The 27,804-nt window shown below is 43.3% G+C and overlaps 1 protein-coding gene across 2 annotated transcripts; it reads left to right on the top strand.

Annotated features, from left to right (window-relative positions):
- The first annotated feature begins 1,988 nt into the window (after window positions 1-1,988).
- On the top strand, window positions 1,989-21,806 carry myd88 (MYD88 innate immune signal transduction adaptor). Of its 2 annotated transcripts, none has more exons than XM_080194539.1 (6): window positions 1,989-2,084; window positions 2,385-2,749; window positions 10,090-10,200; window positions 11,820-12,000; window positions 17,346-17,437; window positions 19,571-21,806. In XM_080194539.1, exons 2-6 carry the CDS (start codon window positions 2,413-2,415, stop codon window positions 19,723-19,725), a joined length of 876 nt encoding a protein of 291 aa, XP_080050665.1. In that variant the 5' UTR covers window positions 1,989-2,084; window positions 2,385-2,412; the 3' UTR covers window positions 19,726-21,806. The 2 variants fall into 2 exon arrangements, with proteins under 2 accessions (XP_080050665.1, XP_080050664.1); XM_080194538.1 differs by having other exon boundaries at window positions 1,989-2,096.
- The last annotated feature ends 5,998 nt before the right edge of the window (window positions 21,807-27,804 follow it).

The following is a 27,804-nucleotide window of genomic DNA, read 5'->3' as shown; positions in this document are numbered from 1 at the left end:
CTTTAGTCATCAGGCTATGCGTTTGACCTAATTATGAAGGTCCTGCTGCTTATCTGGCTTTGAAATAAACAAGAAGTGACATTCCTTGGACTAACTCAGTTCTGACTGGGGATCGGATTGAGAACCTGTATGGTTCAGTGCCTCAGCAGGCAGTGTATGCACTTAACCAAATTCAAACAATAAACTAGGATTGTCAAATCTGGTTGGCCAGGCAGTTTAATCAATGACCTTTTGCCTCCAACTGCCCTGACTGCTGACTCTCATGCTGCCCTTCATTGACATCTCACACATCCATTCTTGTGGCTCATCCCTTTAAATGCCAAAAGGCAGGAACGTGGATCATTGATTGCACAATTGGATAATTATTGAGTATTAGTGAAATAGCCTTTTTCCAACATACTTTCTCTTCTAATTTTTCTACGCAGTTGCTTGCAGGAGTGTAGAGGAGATTAATCTTTAATTCCCGAAGACTCCATGATAATCTGGGTGAGTTGGTAACTCGCTAAATATTTTTAAGACGCGAGTTGATGGGTTTTTGATAAGCGAGGGGATTAAGGGTTATGGGGAGAGGGCGGGAATGTGGAACTGAGCCGCCACAGATCAGCCATGATCTTATTGAATGGTGGGGCAGGCTCGAAGGGCTAGATGGCCTACTCCTGCTCCTATTTCTTATGTTCTTATGTTCTTATAGGAATAAGAGTACACTATTCAGTCCCTGGAACCTTTCCATTGTTTAGTTAGATCGTGGCTGACCTGTATTTCAATTCCACTTACCTGTCTTTGTTCCGAACTGACAGCACCTCCCAAAACCATAGCATGCACAAGGGACATTATCATCTACAAGTCACACACTTTCTTGAGTTGAACATGCCTTGACTTTGACGGCACTTCAAAACTCTAGACCTCCCCATCTAAACAACAGTGCTCCTACTCACCTTCACCACCTGGACTGCAGCTGCTAGAAATTTGATTTGATTTGTTATTGTCGTATGTACCAAGATACAGAGAAAAGTATTGTTTTGCATGCTATCCATACAAATCAAACCATGCAAAGCTTGCAAAGATTCACTATGCTTTAGCATCATCTTGAAAAATGGATATGGTCAATCCACAGGGAGATCAGTATAACATCCCCATTCTCTCCACTCCCTGTGTTGTGGGGACTGGCTGCAAGTATTTTCTGGCCTTGTATCCAGAGGAGGTAAAGGGACAGTTGTTGGAGAAGGTGGCTCATATCTCAAGAATGTAAGAACATAAGAAATAGGAGCAGGAGTAGGCCATCTAGCCCTTCGAGCCTGCCCTGCCATTCAATAAGGTCATGGCTGATCTGAAGTGGCTCAGTTCCACTTTCCCGCTTTCTCCCCATAACTCTTAATCCCCTTGCCTTCCAAAAACCTATCTACCCGCGTCTTAAATATATTTAGCAAGGTAGCCTCCACCACATCAACGGGCAGAGAATTTCAGAGATTCACCACCCTTTGAGTGAAGAAGTTCCTCCTCAACTCTGTTCTAAACTGCACCCCCCCCCCTTATCTTGAGGCTGTGCCCTCTAGTCCTGAGTTACTCTAATGGAGCGTAACTTTTGCGTAATAGGTGCTGGATTTACTAGTGACCCCCCGTGACCCATACAAGCATGAATTGTAAGCAATCTTTTGATACTCTTATTGAAGAGAAATTTATTGATCTCACTGACCCACTTGTGAATAGAGTAAAAACAAAATACTGCAGATGTTGGGAATCTAACATTTTTAAGAAGTGTTGGAAAAGCTCAACAGATCTAGCAGCATCTGTGGAGAGAGAAAGAATTGGATGTTGAATCCAGTGTGACGCTGCTAAAGCGCAAGAGGCTCTGAGTGATCAGTACCACACACACTCTAGTCAGTAAACAAAACTAGGCAAATAATGGAAGAATTGCTCAACACGGAAACGATACTTAGGTGCTCCTCCCATAAGAGCGGCTTCAAGTCAGCTACAAGCTCGTCACTTCCCCGAGATGGCAGCAGTGTAAGGAAATGAAAAGAGTTTTATCGAATCCTAGTTTCCTGCCACAATTTAATTAACTTCTGAAGAGTCCCAAAAGAACGGTATAATTTTTGGTACGTTTTCTTTTTTTAACGGTGACCAAACTAAAAGCAGATTTGGGTGCAATTTCTATCTGGATGAAGTTCGGGACGACATTCACGCAAATGTGGGCTTTGCGTTTCTCGGTGAAGTTGTGGGAGATAAAAGCAAGTTCAATGACAAATGTTGGAGCTTATTAAAATCCAGATTTCTGGTGAACTTGTGAGGTGTAGATAGACGCGGGGGGTGAGAGAACTGGAGAACCTTTTTAAGGCAAAGTGTTTTTTTGATTGGAATAGTAATTCTTGTCTATTTCTGTAAAGAATCCTGCCCGGATACTTCACTCACAGAATGGCAAGCGGTGAGAAGAAAGTTGGAGAGGCTGCCGATTCCCCGGGGACCATTGACTTCTTTTCCAGCCCCCTGATTGCTCTGAACTTCGCGGTGAGGAGGAAGTTGGCTCTGTTCCTCAATCCCAGGAGTGTGGTGGCGGCGGACTGGACGGGGCTGGCCGAAGAGATGGGCTTTGACTATCTGGAGATCAAGAACTACGAGAGGTTCGAGAGCCCCACTGGAAAGCTGCTGGAAGATTGGCAAGTGAAGGAAAATTCTTCCGTGGGCAGGTTACTGGAGCTACTCCAGAAGATAGAACGTGATGACATCCTTGAAGACCTCATGCCAGATATTGGTGAGTCTCTGGTGTTTGCATTCCCCATCCCACTCCCAGGGTGGCACAGTGGTTAGTATTGCTGCCTCACAGTGCCAGGGGCTCAGTTTCTTGCTTGAGTCACTATCTGTGGGAAGTTCACACGTTCCCTCTGTGTCTGCACAGGTTTCCTCCAGGTGCTCCAATTTCCTGCCACAATCCAAAAGACGGGCTGGTTAGGTGCTTTAGCCGGGCTAAATTATCCCTCAGTGTACCTGAACAGTGCCAGAGTGTGATGATTGGGGGATTGCCTGTGAGGATGGCAGATTTCATTCCCTAAAGAAATGAACGAGATGGCTTTTTCCAACAATGATTTCATGGTTATCAGTAGATTCTTAATTCCAGAGTGTGGTGACTAGGAGATTTTCACAGTAACCTTATCACAGTGTTAATGTAAGCGTATTTGTGACACAAATAAAAATCTATATATCTCTGACGAAGGGTCATCCTGATTGAAAATGTTGGCTCTATTGTCTCTCCACAAATACTGTCAGAACTGTTGAGATTTTCCAGTATTTTCTGTTTTTGTTTCAGATTTCAGCATCTGTAGTATTTTATCTTTACCTACACATTTACTGTTTTCCCCTTGCATATTGTACCTTCTTCCCCTCTTTTCCCTGCATTCCCCAAGAGTCTGTGGCCACTTCCAGTATAACCAACTCTGTATATGACATTCTGATGGCCAGAATGTAGCCATGATGTGGATATGCCGGCGTTGGACTGGGGTAAACAAGTAAAAAGTCTGACAACACCAGGTTTTAGTCCAGCCGATTTATTTGATAGTAAACTCAGGTGAAGAGGGAATTCACCTGAAGAAGAGGGAATCCCCTCGAAAGCTAGTGAGTTTACTAGCAAATAAATCGGTTGGACTAAAACCTGATGTTGTCAGACTTTTTACAGAATGTAGCCCACATGGAATTACTGAATGTCATGGTGAATGGCATCTGTCAGTCACGAATTAACCAGCAGCAAGGTTAAGTATTCATGTTGTGCGTACTACCAGCTGCTAAATGGGATAGACTTCAAACAGATCGAACAACTCAAAACTGGGCATCCACGAGGTGCTTTGGGTCATCAGCAACAAAATTGTACACATCCACAATCTGTAACCTTATGGCCCGAAATGTACCCCACTCTACCATTACCACCAAGTCAGTTTCAGTGAAGAATGCAGGAGGACATGCCAGGAGAAACACCAGGCATACATAGAAACAAGGTGTCAACTTGCTGATGCTGCAATTTGCAACTTACAACTTACCACTTGCTTGCCAAACAAAATAAGCAGCAAGTAGCACCTGCATGTTTACTTTCAGTAACTGGTGTACATCATTGCACATTCCCCTCTCTCAATCTATAGCCATTCAGGTAATAATCTTCCTTCCTGATTTTGCTACCAAAAGTGGAATACCTCACGTTTATCCACATTATACTGCATCTGCGATACATTTGGCCACTTGTCCAAATTGCACTAAAGCATCCCTGCATCCTCCTCACAGCTCACTCTCCCACCCAACTTTGTGTCATCTGCACAGCACCTACCATTTGTCATCACCAATTTTTTTTTCTCCACATGCCTATAGAAACTTTTGCAACTGTACAGGGCACTGGTGAGGCCGCAGCTGGAGTACTGTGTGCAGTTTTGGTCGCCACACTTGCGCAAGGATATATTGTCCTTGGAGGGAGTGCAGAGGAGGTTCACTAGGCTGATACTGGAGATGAGGGTTGGACTATGAAGCGAGACTAAATAGACTGGGTCTGTACTCGTTGGAGTTTACAAGGATGAGGGGGGATCTTATAGAGACTTACAAGATAATGAAAGGGATGGATAGGGTAGAAGTAGAGAGATTCTTCCCGCTCAGAAAGGACAGCAGGACCAGAGGGCACAGCCTCAAGATAAGGGGGGCGGTTTAGAATGGAGTTGAGGAGGAACTTCTTCACTCAAAGGGTGGTGAATCACTGGAATTCTCTGCCCGTTGAAGTGGTGGAGGCTGCCTCGCTAAATATATTTAAGTCACGGGTAGATAGGTTTTTGACAGACAAGGGAATTAAGGGTTATGGGGAGAAAGCAGGAAAGTGGAACTGATCCACTTCAGATCAGCCATGATCTTATTGAATGGCGGGGCAGGCTCGAAGAGCTAGATGGCCTACTCCTGCTCCTCTTTCTTATGTTCTTAATCCTGCCAATTTACTCTTGTACTCTATTTTCTCCATCTTTAACAATTATTTTGTCCTCCTTTGCTGAATTCTAAACTGCTCGCGATCTTTAGGTCTGCTGTGTTTTATCTGTCCAATTTGTAAGCCTGTGGCTTAGATCTAATACTATCTAATATTAATTTCCCTTGTAAACCATGGTTTGGTCACCTTTTCCATTTTAACTTTGGTTCAGACAGGAATGAACAATTGTTGCAGTTCACCCATGCAGTCTTTGAGTGACTGCCATTGCCTAACCACCATCATCACTTTAAGTAACGTTCCCCAATCCATCATAGCCAACTCATGCCTCATGTCATCGTAGTTCCCTTCATTTCAATCCAGGACCCAACGACGTCACTCAAACTTGATGAAGAATTCTATCATCAATGATCAATCTTGGCCTCCTCACAGGTCCCCAGCATCACAGACATCAGTCTTCATCCAATTTGATTCGCTCCATGTAATATGAAGAAATGACTAATAGTGGTAGATACTGCAAAGGCCATGGGCCTTGACAATATTGCAGCAATGGTACTGAAGACCTGTGCCCCTAGCCGAATTGTTTCAGTACAGTTGCAACATTGGCATCTACTCGGCAATGTGGAAAATTGCTCAGGTATGTCCTGTGCACAAAAAACAGGACAAATCTAACCTTATTAATTACCGTCCCATTAGTCTACTCACAATCATTAGTGAAGTGATGGAAAGATGGCAACTACAAGCAGGAGTAGACCATTTGACTACTCATGCCTGCTCTGACATTCAACATGATTATGGCTGATCATTGATCTGGATGCCGTAAAGCACAGTGGTTAGCACTGCTGCTTCACAGCGCCATGGACCCAGGTTTGATTCCCAGCTTGGCTCACTGTCTGTGTGAAGTTTGTACCTTCTCCCCGTTTCCTCCGGGTGCTCCGGTTTCCTCCCACATTCTGAAAGACGTGCTGGTTAAATCCATTGACCTGAACAGGCACTGGAGTGTGGCGACTAGGGGAATTTTGCAGTAACTTCATTGCAATGTTAACGTAAGCATTACTTGTGACTAATAAATAAACTTTATTTTATATTCCCACCTTCGCTTCAAACCCCTCGATGCCATTAGAAAGTTAAAAAAATCTGTTTCTTTCTTGAATACATTTAGTGTCTTGGCCTTGGTAGAGAATTCCATAGGTTCACTCCTTTGAATAAAAATGTTTTCCTCATCTCAGCCCTAAATGGTTTACCCCATATCCTGAGATATTCTAGATTCCCCAACCAGGGAAAACATTCTCGCTGCATCTAGTCTGTCCAGCCCTGATCTCTCAACCTTCAAAACATAGTGAATACAGGCCTTAGGGGTTAACAAGCGGCACTTGCTGAGCAATAAGCTGTTTACTGATGCTCAGTTTGTGTTCTACCAGAATCACTTAGCTCCTGACCTCATTACATACTTGGTTCAAATAGAAGAGGAACGGAATGCCATTGGTGAGAATGACTCCACTTCAAGGCAGCATTTGACCTAGCATAGCATCAAGGAGCCCTAGCAAAATTGGAGTTGATGGGAATAAGGGGGAAACCTTCCACTGGTTAGGGTCATACCTGAAAAAAAGGAAGATGATTGTGAAGTGGTTGGAGATCAGACATCTCAGTTCCAGGACATCACTGCAGGAGTTCATCGCGGTTGTATCCTAGGGCAGTCACCTTCAGATACTTCATCAATGACTTTCCTTCAATCATAAGGTTAGAAGTGGGTACGTTCACTGATGTTCAGCACCACTTGCAACTCCTCAGATACTGAAGTGATCCAGCAAGGTGTGGACAAGTGACAAGAAACATTCGCGCCACACAAGTGCCAGGCTATGATCATCTCTAACAAGATAAAATCTAACCATCATTCGTTGACATTCACTTGATCAATCCCCCACTATCAACATTCTCAGGTGGCACGTGGTTCACACTGTTGCCTCACAGCACCAGGGGCCCAGGTTCAATTGGCTTGGGTTACTGTCTGCACGTAGCGAGGGGGATTGAATATAAAAGTAGGGAGGTCTTGCTGCAGCTGTATAGGGCATTGGTGAGGCCGCAGCTGGAGTACTGTGTGCAGTTTTGGGCGCCGCACCTGCGCAAGGATATTTTGGCCCTGGAGGGAGTGCAGAGGAGGTTTACTAGGCTGATACCGGAGTTGAGGGGATTGAGCTATGAGGAGAGGCTGAATAAACTAGGCTTGTACTCGTTAGAGTTTAGAAGAATGAGGGGAGATCTCATTGAGACGTATAAGATGATGAATGGGATGGATAGGATAGAGGTGGAGAGACTCTTCCCGCTCAAAAAAGACAGTAGGACTAGGGGGCACAGCCTCAAGATAAAGGGGAGGCGGTTTAGAACGGAGTTGAGGAGGAACTTCTTCACTCAAAGGGTGGTGAATCTCTGGAATTCTCTGCCCGTTGAAGTGGTGGAGGTTGCCTCGCTAAATATTTTTAAGAAGCGGGTTGATGGGTTTTTGATAAGAGAGGGGATTAAGGGTTATGGGGAGAGGGCGGGAAAGTGGAACTGAGCCACAACAGATCAGCCATGATCTTATTGAATGGCGGGGCAGGCTCGAAGGGCTAGATGGCCTACTCCTGCTCCTATTTCTTATGTTCTTATCCCTTCCACAAATATTCACCCTCTCTACCAACAATGGCAATAATGTGTACTATCTACAAGATGTCTTGATGGGAAAAGAAGTTACTCTTAATTCATCTCTGAAATTCAATTCTTTTGTCCATACAAGGTTGTAATGAGGTCAGGAGCTGAGTGACCCAAATTGAGCAGGTTATTGCTAAGCAAGTGCTGCTTGATAGCACTGTTGATGAACTCTTCCATGACTGTACTGATCATTGTGAAGTGATGGGGTGGTGTATTGAAGGAGACTAGCAAAAGACATGTTTGTATCACTCTTGCTTCTCATGGTCTGATGACCTCTCCACTGTTCAAACCACAAAAAGGAAATGGAAACTTCAAACTTGTTCCTCATAGGTCAACAGCTGAATTGTATGAAAATAGTGTTGGACTGCATTAACAAGAAAAATGACTGATATCACTTAGATATTGTGTGAACATAGTGTATTTAATTACTGCAATGAAATGCAACTCCGTGTTTTTGTGTATTGCCTCCAGGACATTGACCACAGACATGGGAAGTCAGAAACAAGATTATACAGGTTGTTCTGGAATAACAAACATTTCATGGACCAGAATTCTGCAGGTTACAGGCTAAAAATTAAATGTTTTGCAAATGCTCAACAAGCACCTGGCTCAACATTGGCTTACTGATGGAACGATTAACAACTAAAATTAAATTTCCACATCTCCTTGAACAGTTACTAAATGAATCAATCAAAAAAAGAACTGAGCCATGCTAATCACGTGGTTCTAGATTTGCTAACAACATCCAGCTTAACCTCACCAATATCTCTCTAGGCCCCTCCACTGTCTCTAACTTGTCTTAAATACATAAGCAAAAATTTGACACAATTAAATATGAGGAGGGCTGAGCCCATTCCCTTGAGCCGTACCACAAATTCCTTTCCCCAGTCACGAATTCTATCGCTCTCCCTAGCAACTGTTTGATGCAAAGCAGCTTATGTGCAGCTAGAGGCTAAATTAAAAGAAAGTCCTCAAATATAATAATTTCTGGGTAGTTACCTAAGCCATGAGCAAACTGGTTTAGGGTGAATAAAGATTGGTGTGGGAGAAATGGGTTTTGATTTCTCGGGCTCCAGCACTAGTATTGTGGAAGGTGCGAGCCGTACCACTGGAACAGTCCACACCTGAACCATGCTAGGATTAGTGCTCTGATGGGTTGTATAACTAGAGAAGCAGAGGGGGCTTTAAATAGTGGGGTGAGGGATTGCGTTTAGAGGTTGTGATGAATTAAAAAGCGAGGAAAATTGAAGAGAGCAACTTAGCATTTTGGGAAATGATGATCAAAATGTGCCAGGAAGCAACAGAGCATACAAACCTGTGCCAACAGGTTAGGCTAGAAGCTGTGAAAATAGTAAAAGAAGTGAGTTAATGACACTCGAGTGCATGCAGTAGCTGAATTGACATAGAAGTAAAATAGAAATAGAAATAAACAGATATGGCCTAATTGCCATTAGAGAGGTGTGGCTGCAGGTTTGAGAACTAAATGTTGAAGGGTATTCAACATTTAGGAAGAATCAACTAAAAGGAAGAGAAGGTTAACAAGAGAAGTTAAGGATTTTGTTAGATTAAAGGAACAGGCTTATAAAGTTGCCAGAAAAAATGTAGTAAGCATGGGGGTTGGGGGAATTTTAGAATTCTGCAAAAAGAACCAAGAAACTGATAAAACAAGAGGAAATAGAATACGAAAGTTACCTAGCAAGAAATATAAAAAATAGACTGTCAAATCTTCTATGTGTATTATAATACAAAAAAAAGCAAAGTCACGTAAGGTTAATTGCAGGGAATTAAAGGAAGAGACTGGAGAATTTGTAATGAGGAATAAGAAGAAGGCAGAGAGACTAAACAAATACTGTGTGTCTGGCTTCACAGAGGGAGATACAAAAAACCTTCTTGAAATATTAGAGAACCAAGGACTGGAAAGATTGAGGACCTGAAAGAAATTAGTATTAGTAAAAAAAGTAGCACTGGAGAAATTAATGGACTAAAAGTTGATAAAACTCCTGACCTAATGATCTATATACCAGTGTTGAACGTAGTGGCTGTAGAGGTGCTGAATGTATTCGTGGTCATCTTCCAAAATTTTATAGATTCTGGAACAGTTCCTGCAGTTTGGAAGATTGCAAATGTAACCCCACCAATTAAGAAAGGAGAGAGAGAGAAAACAGGGAATTAACGTTTTTTATTTAACCATGGATCCACTTTTTCACGCAGGAATCTGGAGTGTACTACCTGATAGTGTGACTCAATCATGGATTTTGAAAGAAAATTGCATGATTATCTGAAGAGAAAAACTTTGCAGGGTTTGGGGGAAATGGTGAGAGTGTGACTAACTGAGTAGCTCTTGTCGAGTTGACATGGACATGGCAAGCTGAATAACTTTCTGATTCTAAGACCCAATTGTAAGGTTAAATAAAGAATTTAAAAATGTTGAAATGTTATAATCTGTACCCATTCTTTCTCAGAAAAGGATTGTAGACAATACCTCAACAAACCACTTCAAGTGCCATCGGTGGATAGCAGTGAGTCCAAGGCCTCAGCTTCAGCAGGAATTACAATAAGAGATGACCCCACAGGTAATCAGAACAAAATTTCATTTTATTTGTCTATAATATAATGAAGTAGCCTCAATTATCAGTCATAAGGAAGACTACCCTCCCCATCTCTTTATTTATGAAATCAAGTTACAGGAAACTGAGAATCAGGACCAATTTTTAAAAATAGCTTAAAATTAGAATCTTGTAAAAAGTATTATTGATCTTGATTCCACTTGATTTCTGAGATCTGAAGTCCTGATTCCTGCAAATCCCTCTGGCCCAAAACCCTTGTGACCCTATCCTAACCAGAAACTAAATATTATGAATGTTATATTTGACCAGTGATGGTACGTTATGAATAATGATGGCTTATCCTCCTGAATTGCAAACATAAGCCAGAATTTAACATATAAAGCTCAAGAATGTACTCGACCTGGAAGTGTGTAAAATTGTGTGAGAACAGCCTGATTTTTTTGAATGAGCAGGAAGACTGATTTCCACAGTTCTATGAAAAGGTGGAATTTAAGGCCTGACAAGGGGAGCACAGTGTAAACACGTTACAGAGATCACGTTACACGTTACAGAAACACGTTACAGTCTGACAAATTTCATTTAACATTCACTTACTTAGGTTGTAAATAATATTTAAGATAGTTTTCCTTTAATTTTTGGTCATAGCCTCTAATTTGGCGAGGTACGACCATACTTCGCTTATTCCCAATCCGTGTGCCCTTGAAGAGCAATCCGGTCCCTGTGCGGGTCGCGCACAAGTCGGCCCCTCTAATTTACCACCTGTGAAGCTGTGCCAAAAATTTTAAATAGCCCATGCACTCAAGTGAATGTGCCACATGCAACAAAAAATTAGAGGGGACGATGCTCCAAATCCACTTTCTCCTTCTCGTGGGAAGTAATTCCAGCATCACCTATCCACTCACTAACTGGCATGAATAAGATGAGAGTTCTCAAAGAAAGAATTGGAATAGGGCTTCAATGCTGAACTTGAAATAGAAGGTCAACTACCATTGTGCAATCATCTAGTTAGAAATTAGTAAGAACCCCAAACTTGGCCCGTCCAAGGACAGGCAAAGATTGTGCGGCCCTAACAATTGGGATCACCTTAACCAAGCCCAACTGAAGACTAGACTACAAGAACAACTGGTCCAACTTTTAAATATGCAATGCAGCTGACTTACAACGACAGGCTATGGGTGTATGTAATATACTATGTAAGCTATACAAAAGGCACACAGGTTAGAGAGTCAACTTTCTGGTCTTGAACTCCAGGCTGCAATTTCACTCTCATTAAAAAGGACTTTCACCAGCAGCCACCCTCTGTATTACCAACATGAGGATTAATTAAAGAAGAACAATTGCAGCAATTTTAAAATTAGAAAGCAGGAGTGTGTCAGGTTAACATTAGAACAGGAGTAACATTTAAAGACTGAGTCTACCTCTCAATATATGGAGTCATAAGAATGCAGGAATTATTAGATGAGATTTGTCTCATTTCCCTTTAACTATTCGTGTACTTGGAATGACATAACATTTACTGGTGTCTATTAATTGGTTTATAATAAATCCATACCTGAGGCAAGGAAAACCACAGTGTTGGAACAAATTGGGAATGATTGGATTAATAAATGCTCTCTGTCTTGCAGGAGCTACACCTGAGTTGTTTGATGCCTTCATTTGTTATTGTCAAGCCGACATTGAGTTTGTTCATGAGATGATAAAGCAGCTCGAGCAGTCGGAGTGCAAACTGAAACTGTGTGTATTTGATCGAGATGTGCTGCCAGGGTCATGTGTTTGGACCATCTCCAGCGAGCTTATTGAGAAAAGGTATGCGGAAATGGTTTGGGCAGGGTTTGGAAACAGCAAATTTCTGGGTGCATTTCGAAGATTCCTCATGCCTGTTGGTTTTGTTAACTCCTGTTCCCAATAAATTGCCATATGATTAGAGAAATGAATTTCATACTTCTCATACATTGTTTGCTGGAGCAGACGAGGAAGGAGCATCAGAGAGAAAGCTAAGACTTTACCTGTTAAAAACCTGTTTAAAATAAGTTTAAAGCACTTTGTTCTTTGTAGAACTGTTTAAAGCATTTACTTATTGTATTTACTGCTTTAAGAATTGTGAGGGAGTGATTATCAGGCAGTTGTGGCCCATCAGCTTTAATTATCAAGTGTCCACACGGTGAAGCCTTACATTGTTTGCTGGAGCAGACGAGGAAGGAGCATCAGAGAGAAAGCTAAGACTTTACCTGTTAAAAACCTGTTTAAAATAAGTTTAAAGCACTTTGTTCTTTGTAGAACTGTTTAAAGCATTTACTTATTGTATTTACTGCTTTAAGAATTGTGAGGGAGTGATTATCAGGCAGTTGTGGCCCATCAGCTTTAAATCAGCGCCAAGTTTAAAAGGAGGCCTGGTGTAGATAGCGGGCAGCGTCGGAGCGGGCAGCGGAGTGAGAGGGAAGCAGAGTGAGCTATTAGGGCTTAATATCAAAAAGGGCTGGAAGGTAAAAAGGCCAGGTGGAAAGAACAAGGGAAAAAAAAAAAAATTTTTTTTTTCAAAACTACTACAGCAAAAAACAAGGAAAAAATTTTTTCCCACAACAAATTATATTGAATAATGGAGGGGCATGTGATGTGCGGTTCCTGTATGATGTGGGAACTGGTGGACCCCAGGGTCCTTCCCAGTGGCCATGTCTGCAGTAAGTGCAGGTTGCTGGAGGAGCTCCAGCTCAAGGTGGATGAGCTGGCCTCTGAGCTACAGACACTGAGGCTCATCAGGGGGAGAGAGGGTGTCATTGTCAATGGGGTGCAAGTGACATCCACCCCCCCTAGACTGTCTAAATCTAAGGGTCAGGAACAAAAGGGGGCTGCTGGGAGGAGGAAGGGGGGTGAGGAGCGGAGGCCTCAGCCTCTTAATCTGCATAACAGGTTTGAGGTTCTTGCTTCCACTCTGGAAGAGGACGAGGCAGGTGAGGTTGGTGAGCAAACTGCACACGGTACAGTGATGCAGCAGGGCATAGGCAAAGAGAAGGGGAAAAGGAACGTAGTAGTGATTGGAGATAGTGGGGTGAAGGGTATTGACACTGTCCTTTGTCACAATGACAAAGTGCACAGAAGGGTGTGTTGTCTGCCTGGTGCTCGGGTACAGGATGTCGCAGCTGGGCTGCAGAGGAATCTGGAGTGGGAGGGTGAGAACCCAGTTGTGGTGGTACATGTGGGTGCCAGCGACGTAGGCAAAGTGCGGACTGAGGATCTGGGGAGGGAGTATGAGAAGCTGGGAATGGAATTAAAAAGTAGAACCGACAAGGTGGTCTTCTCTGGGCTACTGCCTGAACCGAGTGCAGACGGGCGTAGGGTTGACAGGATAAAGGAAGTGAATGGGTGGCTCAGAGATTGGTGTGGGAGGAATGGGATCGAATTTATGGGGCATTGGCACCAGTATTGGGGTAGGTGGGACTTGTTCGGGCGGGATGGGGTTGGTCTGAATCGTGCTGGGACCAGAGTGCTGGCGAATCGAGTAAAGAGGACTGTAGACAGGGCTTTAAACTAATTAGGGGGGGGGAGGGTGCGAGGGTAGGTGATGTTAGGAGGTCTACAGTTAAGGATAGGGTACAGGTAAGGGAAGAGGCTGAGGATGTCCCAAGTGGTGGCGTTACGGCAAATAGGGTCCAGAAGAAGGCTGGGATGAAAGCGCTTTATCTGAATGCACGAAGCATTCGGAATAAAGTGGATGAGCTGGTGGCGCAGATCGACACAAATGGATACGATCTGGTGGCCATTACAGAGACGTGGCTGCAAGGTGACAGGGACTGGGAGATGAATGTACAGGGCTATCAAGTGTTTAGGAAGGATAGGCAGGAGGAAAGAGGGGGTGGCGTAGCTCTGCTGATTAAGGACAGCATCAAGGTGGTAGCAAGGGATGATATCGGAGCCAAAGAGCAGAAAGTGGAATCGTTGTGGGTGGAGATTAGGAACAGCAAAGGGAGGAAGACGCTGGTGGGTGTCGTCTATAGGCCCCCGAATAATGATCTGGAGGTGGGGCGGGCTGTTAACGCGCAAATAAGTGCGGCGTGCAGGAATGGGACGGCAGTAGTTATGGGGGATTTCAATCTGCATATTGATTGGTCGACCCATGTTGGACGAGGTGGGCTCGAGGAGGAGTTCTTGGAATGCTGCCGGGATAGTTTCCTGGAACAGTGTGTGTTGGAGCCGACGAGGGAGCGAGCTATCTTGGATCTGGTGCTATGTAATGAGGCGGGTAGAATTAGGGACCTTGAGGTGAAGGATCCTCTTGGAGAGAGTGATCATTGTATGGTGGAGTTTCTGTTGCAGATGGAGGAGGAGAAAGTGGGTTCCCGGACACGTGTCCTTTGTTTGAATAGAGGGGAGTATGGTAGGATGAGAGAAGAATTGGCGAATGTGGACTGGGGGAGCGCGTTGGAAGGTAGGTCTGCTGAGGAGCAGTGGAGGATCTTTAAGGAGATCTTTCTTGGTGCTCAGCAGAAATTTATTCCGATGGTTAAAAAGGACAGTAGGAAGAGAGGTAATAAGCCGTGGATAACGAAGGAGGTGAAGGAAAGTGTTAAATTAAAAGCGGAGGAATTTAGAGTAGCTAAGAGCAGTGGGCGAGAAGAGGATTGGGAAAGGTTTAAATGTCAACAAAGATTGACAAAAAAGTTGATAAAGGAGGGTAGAAGAAGCTATGAAGCTGGGCTAGCACTTAATATAAAAAAGGATAGCAAGAGTTTTTATAAATATATAAAAAGGAAGAGGCTGGCTAGGGTGAACGTTGGTCCCTTAGCGGATGAGAAAGGGGACCTAGTGGTAGGGGATGGGGATATGGCTAAGGTCTTGAATAACTTTTTTGTTTCTGTCTTCACGGAGGAGGACGTGAATAATTTGCCGGGTGTTAGCGATGGAAAGGTGGTAGGACTGGAGGGTCTTAATGACATTACTGTTACTAGAGAGGTGGTGCGCGACAGACTGGAGGGGCTGATTGTGGACAAGTCCCCAGGACCGGATGGAATGCATCCGAGGGTTCTGAAAGAAATGGCGGAGGTGATAGTGGATGCCTTGGTGGTTATTTTCCAGACGTCGCTGGATTCCGGGGAAGTGCCGGAGGATTGGAAAACGGCTAATGTTACGCCGTTGTTTAAGAAGGGTGCCAGGCAAAAGGCGGGGAATTACAGGCCGGTTAGTTTAACGTCTGTGGTAGGTAAAATGTTAGAATCCGTCATTAAGGAGGAAATTGCGAGGCATCTTGAAGGGAATTGCTTGATAGGGCAGACGCAACACGGTTTCATTAAAGGGAAGTCGTGTCTGACAAATTTACTGGAGTTCTATGAGGATGTGTCTAGGGCGGTGGATAGAGGAGAGCCGGTGGATGTGGTCTTTCTGGATTTTCAGAAGGCGTTTGATAAGGTACCTCACAAGAGGTTACTGCAGAAGGTCAGAGGACATGGAGTTGGGGGTAGGGTGTTAGCGTGGATAGAGGATTGGTTGTCAAATAGGAGGCAGAGAGTGGGGGTCAATGGGTGCTATTCGGATTGGCGGTTGGTGACTAGTGGGGTGCCCCAGGGGTCGGTGCTGGGGCCTCAGCTATTTACCATTTATATAGATGATCTGGAGGAGGGAACTGAGTGTAGGGTGTCGAAATTTGCTGATGACACCAAGATTGGGGGAAAGGCAAATTGTGCGGAGGGTGTGGAGAGTCTGCAGAAGGATCTAGATAGGCTGGGCGAATGGGCCAGGAAATGGCAAATGGAATTTAATGTTGGCAAGTGTGAGGTGGTCCACTTTGGTAGGAAGAATGGTAGGAAGGACTATTACTTACGTGGCGAAAAACTGCAGCAGGCGACGGTGCAGAGGGACCTCGGGGTCCTTGTGCATGAGTCGCAAAAACCCAGCCTGCAGGTGCAGCAGGTGGTCAGGAAGGCGAATGGGATGCTGGCCTTCATAGCGAGGGGGATTGAATATAAAAGTAGGGAGGTCTTGCTGCAGCTGTATAGGGCATTGGTGAGGCCGCAGCTGGAGTACTGTGTGCAGTTTTGGGCGCCGCACCTGCGCAAGGATATTTTGGCCTTGGAGGGAGTGCAGAGGAGGTTTACTAGGCTGATACCGGAGTTGAGGGGGTTGAGCTATGAGGAGAGGCTGAATAAACTAGGCTTGTACTCGTTAGAGTTTAGAAGAATGAGGGGAGATCTCATTGAGACGTATAAGATGATGAATGGGATGGATAGGATAGAGGTGGAAAGACTCTTCCCGCTGAAAAAAGACAGTAGGACTAGGGGGCACAGCCTCAAGATAAAGGGGGGGAGGTTCAGAACGGAGTTGAGGAGGAACTTCTTCACTCAAAGGGTGGTGAATCTCTGGAATTCTCTGCCCGTTGAAGTGGTGGAGGCTGCCTCGCTAAATATTTTTAAGAAGCGGGTTGATGGGTTTTTGATAAGAGAGGGGATTAAGGGTTATGGGGAGAGGGCGGGAAAGTGGAACTGAGCCACGACAGATCAGCCATGATCTTATTGAATGGCGGGGCAGGCTCGAAGGGCCAGATGGCCTACTCCTGCTCCTATTTCTTATGTTCTTATGTTCTTATACCCCAGGTGAGTACATTCCATTAGTCAATAAAACACATCACTGGCAAACATGGAGCATTTTCAAGCTCGGATCTCCCACCCATTAGTCCCTGACTGAGGGGGAAGCCATGAGCAGACACAATGCCAAGGTTAAGTGAAGGGACAATAGGTCCACTCTGGAATGATGAGTTAGAATAAGCCAAATGTGCTCCGCAATGGTGATCGAGATTTGGAAGCAAGACAATGCTTTTATTTTCAATTCCAAGCGTATCTTGCTAAGACTTCTCACTTGGCAATTACATTTGGTTCTCAGACTCCTGCACTTTGTATCCTTGTGTCCGTTGGCTTCCCTCTCCCCGTACCCCCACTTTCTTACAATTACCTCGCCACTTCCCTCAATACTTTGTATCCTTGTGTCAGCAAATGATTTTTATGCATTGGACACATATTTGTAAGAAAACTTCTTCTGAACTGAAATCTACATAACCAGACAGGAAAGGTCAAAGGCAATCATTAAAACATTATAGCAGAATTAGATAAATTGCCAACTGTTTGATTTGAATCATATGAATTCTCTGTTTTCGTTTTTAATGGCAGGTGTAAAAGGATGGTGGCGATAATCTCCGATGACTATTTGGTCAGTGATGATTGTGACTTTCAAACAAAGTTTGCTCTGAGTCTTAGTCCAGGTAAAATAGCATGTATTATACACAATCATCTACTCTTAATGTATTTGGTTTGCATGTGTTGATGCTTCACATAATTTTCACCCTGTTTTTTCATCCTACATGGTCTGTTGCTTTCACCCTTTAGGTTTCTCTCTTTTTCTCTTTAATATGATCCTGATCAGTTTTATAGCTTTTATAACTCTCACTCTTGCTGCTCACTCCTGCTACTGTCAAACAGGAAAAAGAAATCAGAAAATTGGCCCCCACTCAGTCTTCTGGCAGCATGTGTAGTTTTGCCAAGTGTTTCTTTCACTATGGTGTGCCATTCACTTACTGAAACCTCCCTGCCACTGCCTGTTCCCTCACACCAACCTCCTTGCTGCTCTTTTTAGTACGACCTGGCTTTCCTCTCTCCCTACCCTCCACTTCCTCACAATTACCTCACCACTTCCCTCAACACTGCCCTTCCACTTGAGAAGAAACAATGGAGTGGACACTGGGGAGTGGAAGAGTGAAGGGACCAGGGAGGGGCTGCGGAATGAAGCAAGGAGAGAAATGGTGAAGGATGCAGGGCTAAGTGGTGAGAGAAGTGGGAGAGAGCAGAGGCAAGTGAGCTATTGGTGAGGGAAATTGGATGGGATCAGCAAGATGAGCTGGGGAAAGTGGAAAAGAGAGCCAGGATAATGTGTTTTCTATCTTTGTTTGATCTTTGCCACCTTAAATGCAGCCAGCTGCGTGGGACATTGCTGTCAGCAAAGTATAAGGTTCTGAAAATGCATCAGTTTATGTGCAAGAAGTGCTCCCCCTACTGTTGAAGCTGTCCTGGCTGGAGACAATACACAGCAAGAAGTCCCACAACACTAGGTTAGAGTCCAACCAGTTTATTTGATAGTAATCTCACAAGCTTTCGGAAATGGTGTTCCTTCATCAGATGTGTGGAAGGGTCTGGTTGGAATCTAACCTGGTGTTGTGAGACTTCTTACTGTGTTTACCCCAGTCCAACGCTAGCATCTGTGCATCATGGAGACAATACACACCTCTTTAACCTGTGTTTGGCCTTCCCTCCACTCAAATGGTCTATACCTTTAAGATTTGATTACCTGTAAAGATTCGCATTCCAATCATTATCTTGTAAATTGAGTTTGTGTCTGTATATGACCAGTTTGAGAACACAAATCCTTACTCAGCTGATGAAGGAGCCTGAGACTCTGAAAGCTAGTGCTGCCAAGTAAACCTGTTGGACTTTAACCTGGTGTTGTGAGACTTCTTACTGAACATAAATAAATGCAGCCTTAGAAACAGTGATGTTTCCCAGCCTGTAATTCCACAGAATGTTTTGTTATTTTTCACCCATGATCACTGAGCTTTCAGACTCCACTTTGTCACAGTGTGGTGTTAAGTCCCAGTAATTCCTTTCTACGTGTCCACTCATCAGGACAAAATGAGAATACAAGGAGGAATCTTCCTTAGCTCTGGTTTGACTCATTTTCTGATGGCCACTATTTGAACCTCAGGAGGCCCACAAGTAGCTGGTGTTTGGTGGGTGAGAAGAGGGGGAACATAGCTCTTTGGCTTCTTGTGGTGCTGCAGGGTGTGGCACTAGCTATACAACCAATTGAAAATTTGCTTCTTTTCTGTGTTCTGTCTTGACTGATCTGCCCATCAGAGAGATGACAGGAGTACGAAAAAGAAGGGGGGAAGAAATGGTAGTTGATTGCTAAGTATTGATAGACATTTGGTGAAGATTGGATTGGAGTTGGTTAAGATGCCACTCACTTTAGAATAACCTACTGACATTGCTGCCTGGATTCACATACACAAATAAAACTAGTAGTTAATTAATTAAAAAGGAAGTTGGAGAACAAGATTTTTTTTCAGTTTCTTCAAGATGCAGGTTGATGTCGTTGAAACCAAAGGAAAAATATTTGGGAGGAAATTAGATTAGCACTTAAAGAAAATCTTGAAAATATTCAGGGATTTGAGAGAAATTATACTGGGATAGGTGGCAATGCTGTGAAAAATGGTTTGTTGAGAGTAATGATACCACAGGGTTTTTGGTGCTGCATCATACCCCAAGTCAGTGGGGAGGGAGAAGAGGGAAAAAATGTGAAGTAAGGAATTTTAAATCCGATGTACTGATTTCTGATCTAACAGGTGCCCGAGACAAGCGTCTGATCCCCGTCAAATACAAGCAAATCAAGAGGAAATTTCCCAGCATTCTCCGACACATCACAATCTGTGATTACACAAATCCAAGCACCAAAGCATGGTTCTGGAACAGACTCGCTAGGGCACTCTCACAACCATAAGGAGAGAACCTAGGGAAGGAGCAGAAAGACTCGAGGTTTACATTGTAAGAATGAAGACAGTTTTGGGGATTCCACCACAAGCTATCTCTGTTGACCTGTACCAAATGACCAGCTCTAGTGTTTTGACTACTCAATGATCTCCAGTATTAAAAAGGATTGGGGTTCTTCTCACCAGGGTGAAATTTAATGTAAAAGATGTTTTCAACGGTTTCAAGGATGTTGTCCAGATTGTACTGAAAATCTTCCGCTTTGTGATTCAATTGGCTGTCTCTGTTGCTTCTGTCCTTTTCCTTAGCCCTGAACTCTCAGCCTTCTCTGGTTTCTCTATCTCCCTTATGCTTTTTCTGAGCTCATCTTGTCCATGAGACCGCTGGCCCTTGGTTCCTTTGACCTTCTTCTGACTAAACTGTAGACTACCCAACTTTCTTTTCTGACTCCCACATTAGCTGATATTGTTCACTGTTCTCTTGCTACAGATTTTGACCCTCTTTTTCAAATCCACCATCATCACCCCTCCCACTGAGAACCCTTCATCCTTGCAAATTATACTTCATATCCAACCTCTTTCCTTTCCTTTTACTGAACATTGTCAGCTGCCAAATCTTTCCCAATCTTTCCTGGAACTCCACATTTGAATCTCTCCATTCGGATTTCTGCCCTGCCACAGTACCTTATCAAAGTCACAAATGACATCAAAATCACAAAGTCTAATAGTGACTTTTAAGGGGCATCTTAACAAATATGTGAATAGAGGGATGCGGTCCCAGAAGGGTAGAGGGTTTTGGTTCAGTCAGGTAGCATGGTTGGTACAGGCTTGGAGGGCCGAAGGGCCTGTTCCTGTGCTATAATTTTCTTTGTTGTTTGTACATCCTATGTGATTTGTGACAAAGGTAAACTTTCCCTCCTTGATCTACTTAACCTGCCTACAGTCAATAACATGGTTTACTCTACTATCCTCCTGTGATGATTTTCCTCCATCCTCCAACTTGTGGAGCTGCAACTTGACTGATTCCAAACTTACCTATTATAGCCAGAGAATAAGCTGCCAGTTTCTCTTCCCACCCTGTTATCTTTGGTATCTCCTAGGATTATCGTTGGATGCCCTTTCTATTTCTCATCTACATGCTGTTCCTTGGTGACGTTATATACAAACACTCCGTTTTCACTTGTATGATTACAGCTTCCAGTTCTATCTCAACACACCTCTCTCAACTCCTCCACTGTTTCTAAGTTGTCAGACATCCAATATTGGATAAGCTGAAATTTTCTCCCAACTATATTTTAGAAAGACTAAAGCTTTGATCCTCACCACAAACGCTGTTTATTATACATCAACTCCAATCCTTTGGCAACTGTTTGAAAGTAAACCATACTGTTCACAACATTGATGTTATTATTTGATTCCAAGATCAACTTCTGATCACATATGGATCATCAGCAGGAAAGCACCTATTTCCAATTCCATAACATCATCCAACTCTGCACCTGCCTCAATTATCTGCTGGTGAAACCTCATCTATGCCAACTCCAGACTTGACTATTCCAACACATCTGTGACTAGTATTCTACACATTGTACCCTGCATAAACTTGAGATTATCTCTGCTATCCATATCCTAACCGGCACCGAATCGATTTCACCTATCACCCTTGTGATTACTGACCTGCAGTGAATGTCAGAATTGTTACAGTGCAGAAGGAGGCCACCTGGTCCATTGTACCAATGTGGCTGAACTCCCCCTGAAATGATTTATTTCAATTCAAGAAACAGATCCACTACCATCTGCTCAGAACGAATGGTTATAAAATGCAGGCCTCTCCAGTGACTCCTACATTCTGAGTGTGAAACGCTTATAGAAGAATACATTCCAGCTAACAATTGGAGCTTTTCTGAAAACTGTTATAACAAATCAGTTATTTTTTAGCCTCTTGTGGGTATTACTTTCAATTCAGCTTGTGGAAATGGTTTGTTCCTTTTTCTCTGCTATTATGTTTATATGAAAATTTATTTTCGTGACATTTGATGTATTTTTTAATGTGAAAAATCTGTACTAAAATATTTCAATAAAAAATTTTATAGAAGTGTAGTTGTAGGTGTTTCCAGTGATTGACCAGTAGTTTGTGTGATCGTTGGTTGGTTTCCCCCAGCGATAAAGTGTAAAACACCTGCACAAAACATTCATTTAAATGTTAGATATAAACTGTATTTGGCTATCTTCCTTTCTTCCCACCAAGTTTAAAATTATATAAAACAATGAAACACTGTACAGTTATAGATACTATAACATATTGGTACCTTGTGACTGCAAAGGGAGAGTTGGCTAAAGGAGAGATGTGCTGGAATTAATAGGAAGGGCAGAAGGTTTGACCTTCTCATCAACACTAAATATTCAATGGGAATCCTATGTAAAATAGTTTGCATTTATTTAGGGCATTTTACAAGCTCAGGTTTTGCCAAAATACTTCCCAGTCAGTGAAGGACATTTGAAGGGCAGTCATTACATTAAAGAGTGCAATCCAGAAGCCTATAATCCGAGACACTAGTTAAAATCTCATTTTGGCAATTTGTGGGATTTAAATTCAGGTTAATTAAATAATCTGGAATAAAATAGTACTATTCATTCTTACCACAGTTGTAAAAACCTATCTGGCTCAATAATGTCCTTTCTGGAAAAGAAAATCTGCCATCCTTATCTCAGCTAGTCTATATGTGACTCCAAACCTAGGGAAATGTGGTTGATTCTTAACTGCCCTTTGAAATGGCCTAGCAAATAATTCCAATAAATGCTTGCCTTGTTGGTGATGCCCATATCCCAGAAATTAAGCTATATAAAAATTAATGTAGGGACTCACAGCAGTCATATGGCATATAGCAAGAAACAACAAATAGCAATAAGACAGGATACTACAGATGCTACAAATACAAGATGGTAACAAAATGCTGGAGGTCCGGCAACGTGTGGAGAGGGAAACTGAGTTGGTTGGGTATAAATGTTAAAGACAGAATGCCAGGGAAGTTGATCAAATAAGGACACACACACTGTTAACTCTCTAGGGCTCAAACTCATGGCTTACTGATAGTGGCAGGAACGATACCAGTGAGTTCAATGAAGGCATCTGGGGTTATATCAGCAGAGGGATCAAAAATGATGTTATTGTCTTTGTCTAACCTGACATTGTGACTAAATGACAGAATTTACTTTAAAGCAGAGTGAGCCCACAATCTATTGGCAGTGATGTATAAAGAGGATCATCAGGATTTTCTGTTTCTATTTTCACTTTACCAAGAATTGTTATAATGTCCATGTCAAAAACTATTTTTTGCTTGATTACATTGTGTATGCTTTACACATCATATTATAATGTAATAATTTTAAAAATATGGCTAGGTCATTTAGGATTGGAATCAGCAAAAACTTTTTCATACCAAGGTGAGTGGAAATCTGGCACACATTCCCCTAAAAGGCTGTAGATTCTGGATCAACATAAATTTTTAAGATAAACAGGAATTTGTTAGGTAAGGGGATAGGGAACAAATGAGGGAGAATGGATTTGAGGCATTAAGTTTTTAACTAGTCAAACTAAATAAATTACAGGTAACAGTTGACTGATATTTCTAAACTTGAAATCTAATTCGTTAAATAATAAAAATGGCAGTGCAGTGATGTGTTGCCGAAAACTACAAGGTGTTTTGTGAAGTTGGCCTAGATTCTAAGGGCCCTATTTTACCATTTTGATTCTAAGTTTTGGGCGGACTTGAAACTGGCAGTGTTTCAGATCTGACTTTTAGACCCATTCTCAAATGCCCCCTTATGCACTCTGCCTACAAAAGCATCAGTGATTCCAAATCGCACTGCATGAACATGGGCAGGGCTTAACACACCCAAAACTGTGCAGCTCCAAGTGGCACCTCCATCTATGCATGCGCAGAAAGAAAATGATAGAATGCTGCTGCCCTGCCACATCCCTCCTGGGCTGGATAATTTCCCCATCCCCACAACATTACTGACCCCCTTATCCCCCCACCAATCTCAGGCAGAATGATCCACCTTGCCCCTTCTTCCCCACACCAATCTCAGGCAGAGTGGCAGCAGACCCCCCCTTCCCCTCCCTTGACCTCAGGCGGAGTGGCAGCAGACCCCCTTCCCCTCCACTGATCTCAAGCAGAGTGGCTGTGGACCCCATTTCTCTTCTCACTAATCTCAGGCAGAGTGACAGCGGACGCCCCTGTCCCTTCCACTGATCTCAGGCAGACTGGCAGTGGGCCCCCTTCCCTGCCACTGATCTCAGGCAGAGTAGTAGCAGAACCCTCGCCCATCCCAAGCAGAGGGTTGTCGGACTCTCGGCACTTACCTCCTCACTAAATGGAACGCCTAAATGGGACTTATATGGAGCATGTCTGTTTCACACCGGTTCTGGATGGGTGAACACAGTGGTAAAGGGGCAAGTACTGGTAAAGTTGGTGTGTAGCCCATTAAGTCAATTTAAATGCATGTGAAAAATACATTTAAATGGACATCGTACCTGTTTCGGGCGTGATTCTGATCGCCTTTTTCAGGCCTTGGTAAAGGGGGAACCAGCATGGAGGCAGGCGTGGATCACGCTACATGCCTCACGTCCTACTTTACCAAATTTTCATGCCCGAAAATGGGTGCAACATGATGGTAAAATCGGGCTCTAAGTGTTACATTTGATTTTGGCATTGGTGAGCATAAGGTGTTTCACTCCAGGTATGAATCAAGTGACGCACCAGGAAGAGTTCATCAAACAAAGTTTATTTAAGAACACAGTTAGAATAATAACAAAAGTAATTAGCATATATTTTAATAATTCCCAGACTCAAACACAACACTGTACAATTCTTAACAGCAAGCTATCTCCGTTGTTCCAATTTAAAAGCAATACCCCATAGACATATACCCTTTTTTGGAATTAGGTAGCACTAAAACAAGTATGCTCACATGATAATAGATTTCCAGCTATTCATACCTATAGACAGATATCTAAACAGTCATTTTCAGAGAAGAATATATTCTCAAGACAGTAACACGGAGAAATAAACCTAGTCTCTACCAGCTTCCAGTCTTCAGATTTAAGAGACAGGAAAGGCTAAGTCTCTCTCTGCAGCTTCCAAAACAGCATCCCACAAACTAAGCTGGAATTCTCTGTAAAAACATCACTGTCCCCAGTCATGTGGCCTGACCTGTCAGTTATCCCAGTCAAACTCTACTCTGCAATCCCAGTGGAAGACTAAAACAGAACACTGCAGTAATTCAGATTAAAACAAACATGACATCAATGATACTGCTTCAGTAACAACGGAAGAGACCAGCTGCAGACAAAACAGCTCTGACAAAATGCCAAGGATTGCTCGATACATCCTGTAGAGAAACATAATTAAAATACATTTCTTAAAGGCATGGTTTCATCACATTGGGTTTTGTGAGAGGAAGGAATTGAAGGAAATCAGTATTAGTATGGAAATGATGTTGGAGAAATTGATGGCACTGAAGGCCAATAAATCCCCAGGGCCTGACAATCGACATCCCAGATACTTAAATAAGTGTCCCAAGAAATAATGGATGCATTGGTGGTTATCTTCCAGGATTCTGTACACTCTGGAACAGTTCCTAAAAGTGGCAGGTAGCTAATGTAACCCCACTATTTAAAATGGGAGGTAGAGATAATAGGGAATTATAGACCACGGGTAAGCCTGACATTGGTAGTGGGGAAAATGCTCGAGTCCATTATAAAAGATATCTTAGCAGAGCACTTGGCAAACAGTGGCAGGATTGGACACAATCAACATGGATTTAGAAAAGGGAAATCATGCCTGATAAATCTACCAGAATTCTTCAAGGATGTAACTAGCAGAGTTGATGAGGGGGAGCCAGTGGGTGTGGTTTATTTGGATTTTCAGAAGACTTTCGACAATGTCCCATGTAAAATTAAAGGGCATGGAATTGGGGTGGTGTATTGTGATGGATAGAAAACTGGATGGCAGGCAGGAAACAATGAGCAGGAATAAACAGGTCTTTTTCTGAATGGCAGGCAGTGACTAATGGGGCACTGTAGGGATTAGTGCTTCAATCCCAGCCATTCACAATATATGTTAAAGGTTTAGATGAGGGGATTAAATTTAATATTTTCAAATTTTCATATGACAGAAAGCTGAGTGGGAGGGTGAGTTATGAGGAGGATGCAGAGATACTTTGATGCAATTTGCACATCTTAAGTGAATGGGCAAATGCAGTGAGGATGCAGTATAATGTGGATAAATATGAAGTTATCCACTTTGGCCACAAAAACCAGGAAGGCAGATTATTATCTGGATTGCTATAAACCGAGAGACAGGACTTTGTAATGAGATTTGGATGTCCTCATACACCAGTCACGGAAGGTAAGCATACAGGAACCTGTGGAATTCCCTGTCCGGTGAAGCAGTTGAGACTATCTCATTAAATATTTTTAAGGCAAGGATAGATAAATTTTTGAATAATGAAAGAATTAAGGGTTATGGTGGGCAGACGGATAAGTGGAGTTGAGTCCATGAAAAGATCAGCGTTGATCTTACTGAATGGCAGATCAGGCTCGAAGGGCCAGATGTCCTACACTTGCTCCTCGTTTTTAAGTTCTAGGTGTAGCAGGCAGTAAGGAAGGCAAATGGTATGTTGGCCTTCATAGAGAGAGAATTTGAGTACAGGAGCAGGGATGTCTTGCTGTAATTACACAGAGCTTTGTTGAGGGCACACCTGGAATATTGTGCGCCGTTTTGGTCTCCATTTCTGAGGAAGGATGTTCTTGCCACAGAGGGAGTGCAGCAAAGGTTTACCAGCCTGACTCCTGTGATGGCAGGACTGATGTATGAGGAGAGATTGAGTCAGTTGGGATTATATTCGCTGGAGTTCAGAAGAATGAGGCGGGATCTCATGGAAACCTAAAAAGAACTAACAAGACTACACAGGGTAGATGCAGGAAGGTTGCTTGATTTGATTTAGTTTTATTTATTATTGTCACATGTATTAGTATACAGTACTATATTAAATTTACTGGAGTTCTATGAGGATGTGTCTAGGGCAGTGGATAGAGGAGAGCCGGTGGATGTGGTCTTTCTGGATTTTCAGAAGGCGTTTGACAAGGTACCTCACAAGGGGTTATTGCAGAAGGTCAGGGGACATGGAGTTGGGGGTAGGGTGTTAGCGTGGATAGAGGATTGGTTGTCAAATAGGAGGCAGAGAGTGGGGGTCAATGGGTGCTATTCGGATTGGCGGATGGTGACTAGTGGGGTGCCCCAGGGGTCGGTGCTGGGGCCTCAGCTATTTACCATTTATATAGATGATCTGGAGGAGGGAACCGAGTGTAGGGTGTCGAAATTTGCTGATGACACCAAGATTGGGGGAAAGGCAAATTGTGCGGAGGGTGTGGAGAGTCTGCAGAAGGATCTAGATAGGCTGGGCGAATGGGCCAGGAAATGGCAAATGGAATTTAATGTTGGCAAGTGTGAGGTGGTCCACTTTGGTAGGAAGAATGGTAGGAAGGACTATTACTTACGTGGCGAAAAACTGCAGCAGGCGACGGTGCAGAGGGACCTCGGGGTCCTTGTGCATGAGTCGCAAAAACCCAGCTTGCAGGTGCAGCAGGTGGTCAGGAAGGCGAATGGGATGCTGGCCTTCATAGCGAGGGGGATTGAATATAAAAGTAGGGAGGTCTTGCTGCAGCTGTATAGGGCATTGGTGAGGCCGCAGCTGGAGTACTGTGTGCAGTTTTGGGCGCCGCACCTGCGCAAGGATATTTTGGCCCTGGAGGGAGTGCAGAGGAGGTTTACTAGGCTGATACCGGAGTTGAGGGGATTGAGCTATGAGGAGAGGCTGAATAAACTAGGCTTGTACTCGTTAGAGTTTAGAAGAATGAGGGGAGATCTCATTGAGACGTATAAGATGATGAATGGGATGGATAGGATAGAGGTGGAGAGACTCTTCCCGCTCAAAAAAGACAGTAGGACTAGGGGGCACAGCCTCAAGATAAAGGGGAGGCGGTTTAGAACGGAGTTGAGGAGGAACTTCTTCACTCAAAGGGTGGT

This window comes from Carcharhinus amblyrhynchos, chromosome 8 (genome assembly GCF_965287045.1).
Source record: "Carcharhinus amblyrhynchos chromosome 8, sCarAmb.v2.hapA, whole genome shotgun sequence".
Taxonomy (NCBI): domain Eukaryota; kingdom Metazoa; phylum Chordata; class Chondrichthyes; order Carcharhiniformes; family Carcharhinidae; genus Carcharhinus; species Carcharhinus amblyrhynchos.
Note: the sequence above shows the minus strand (reverse complement) of the source record. Positions and strands in the feature narration are given on the sequence as shown.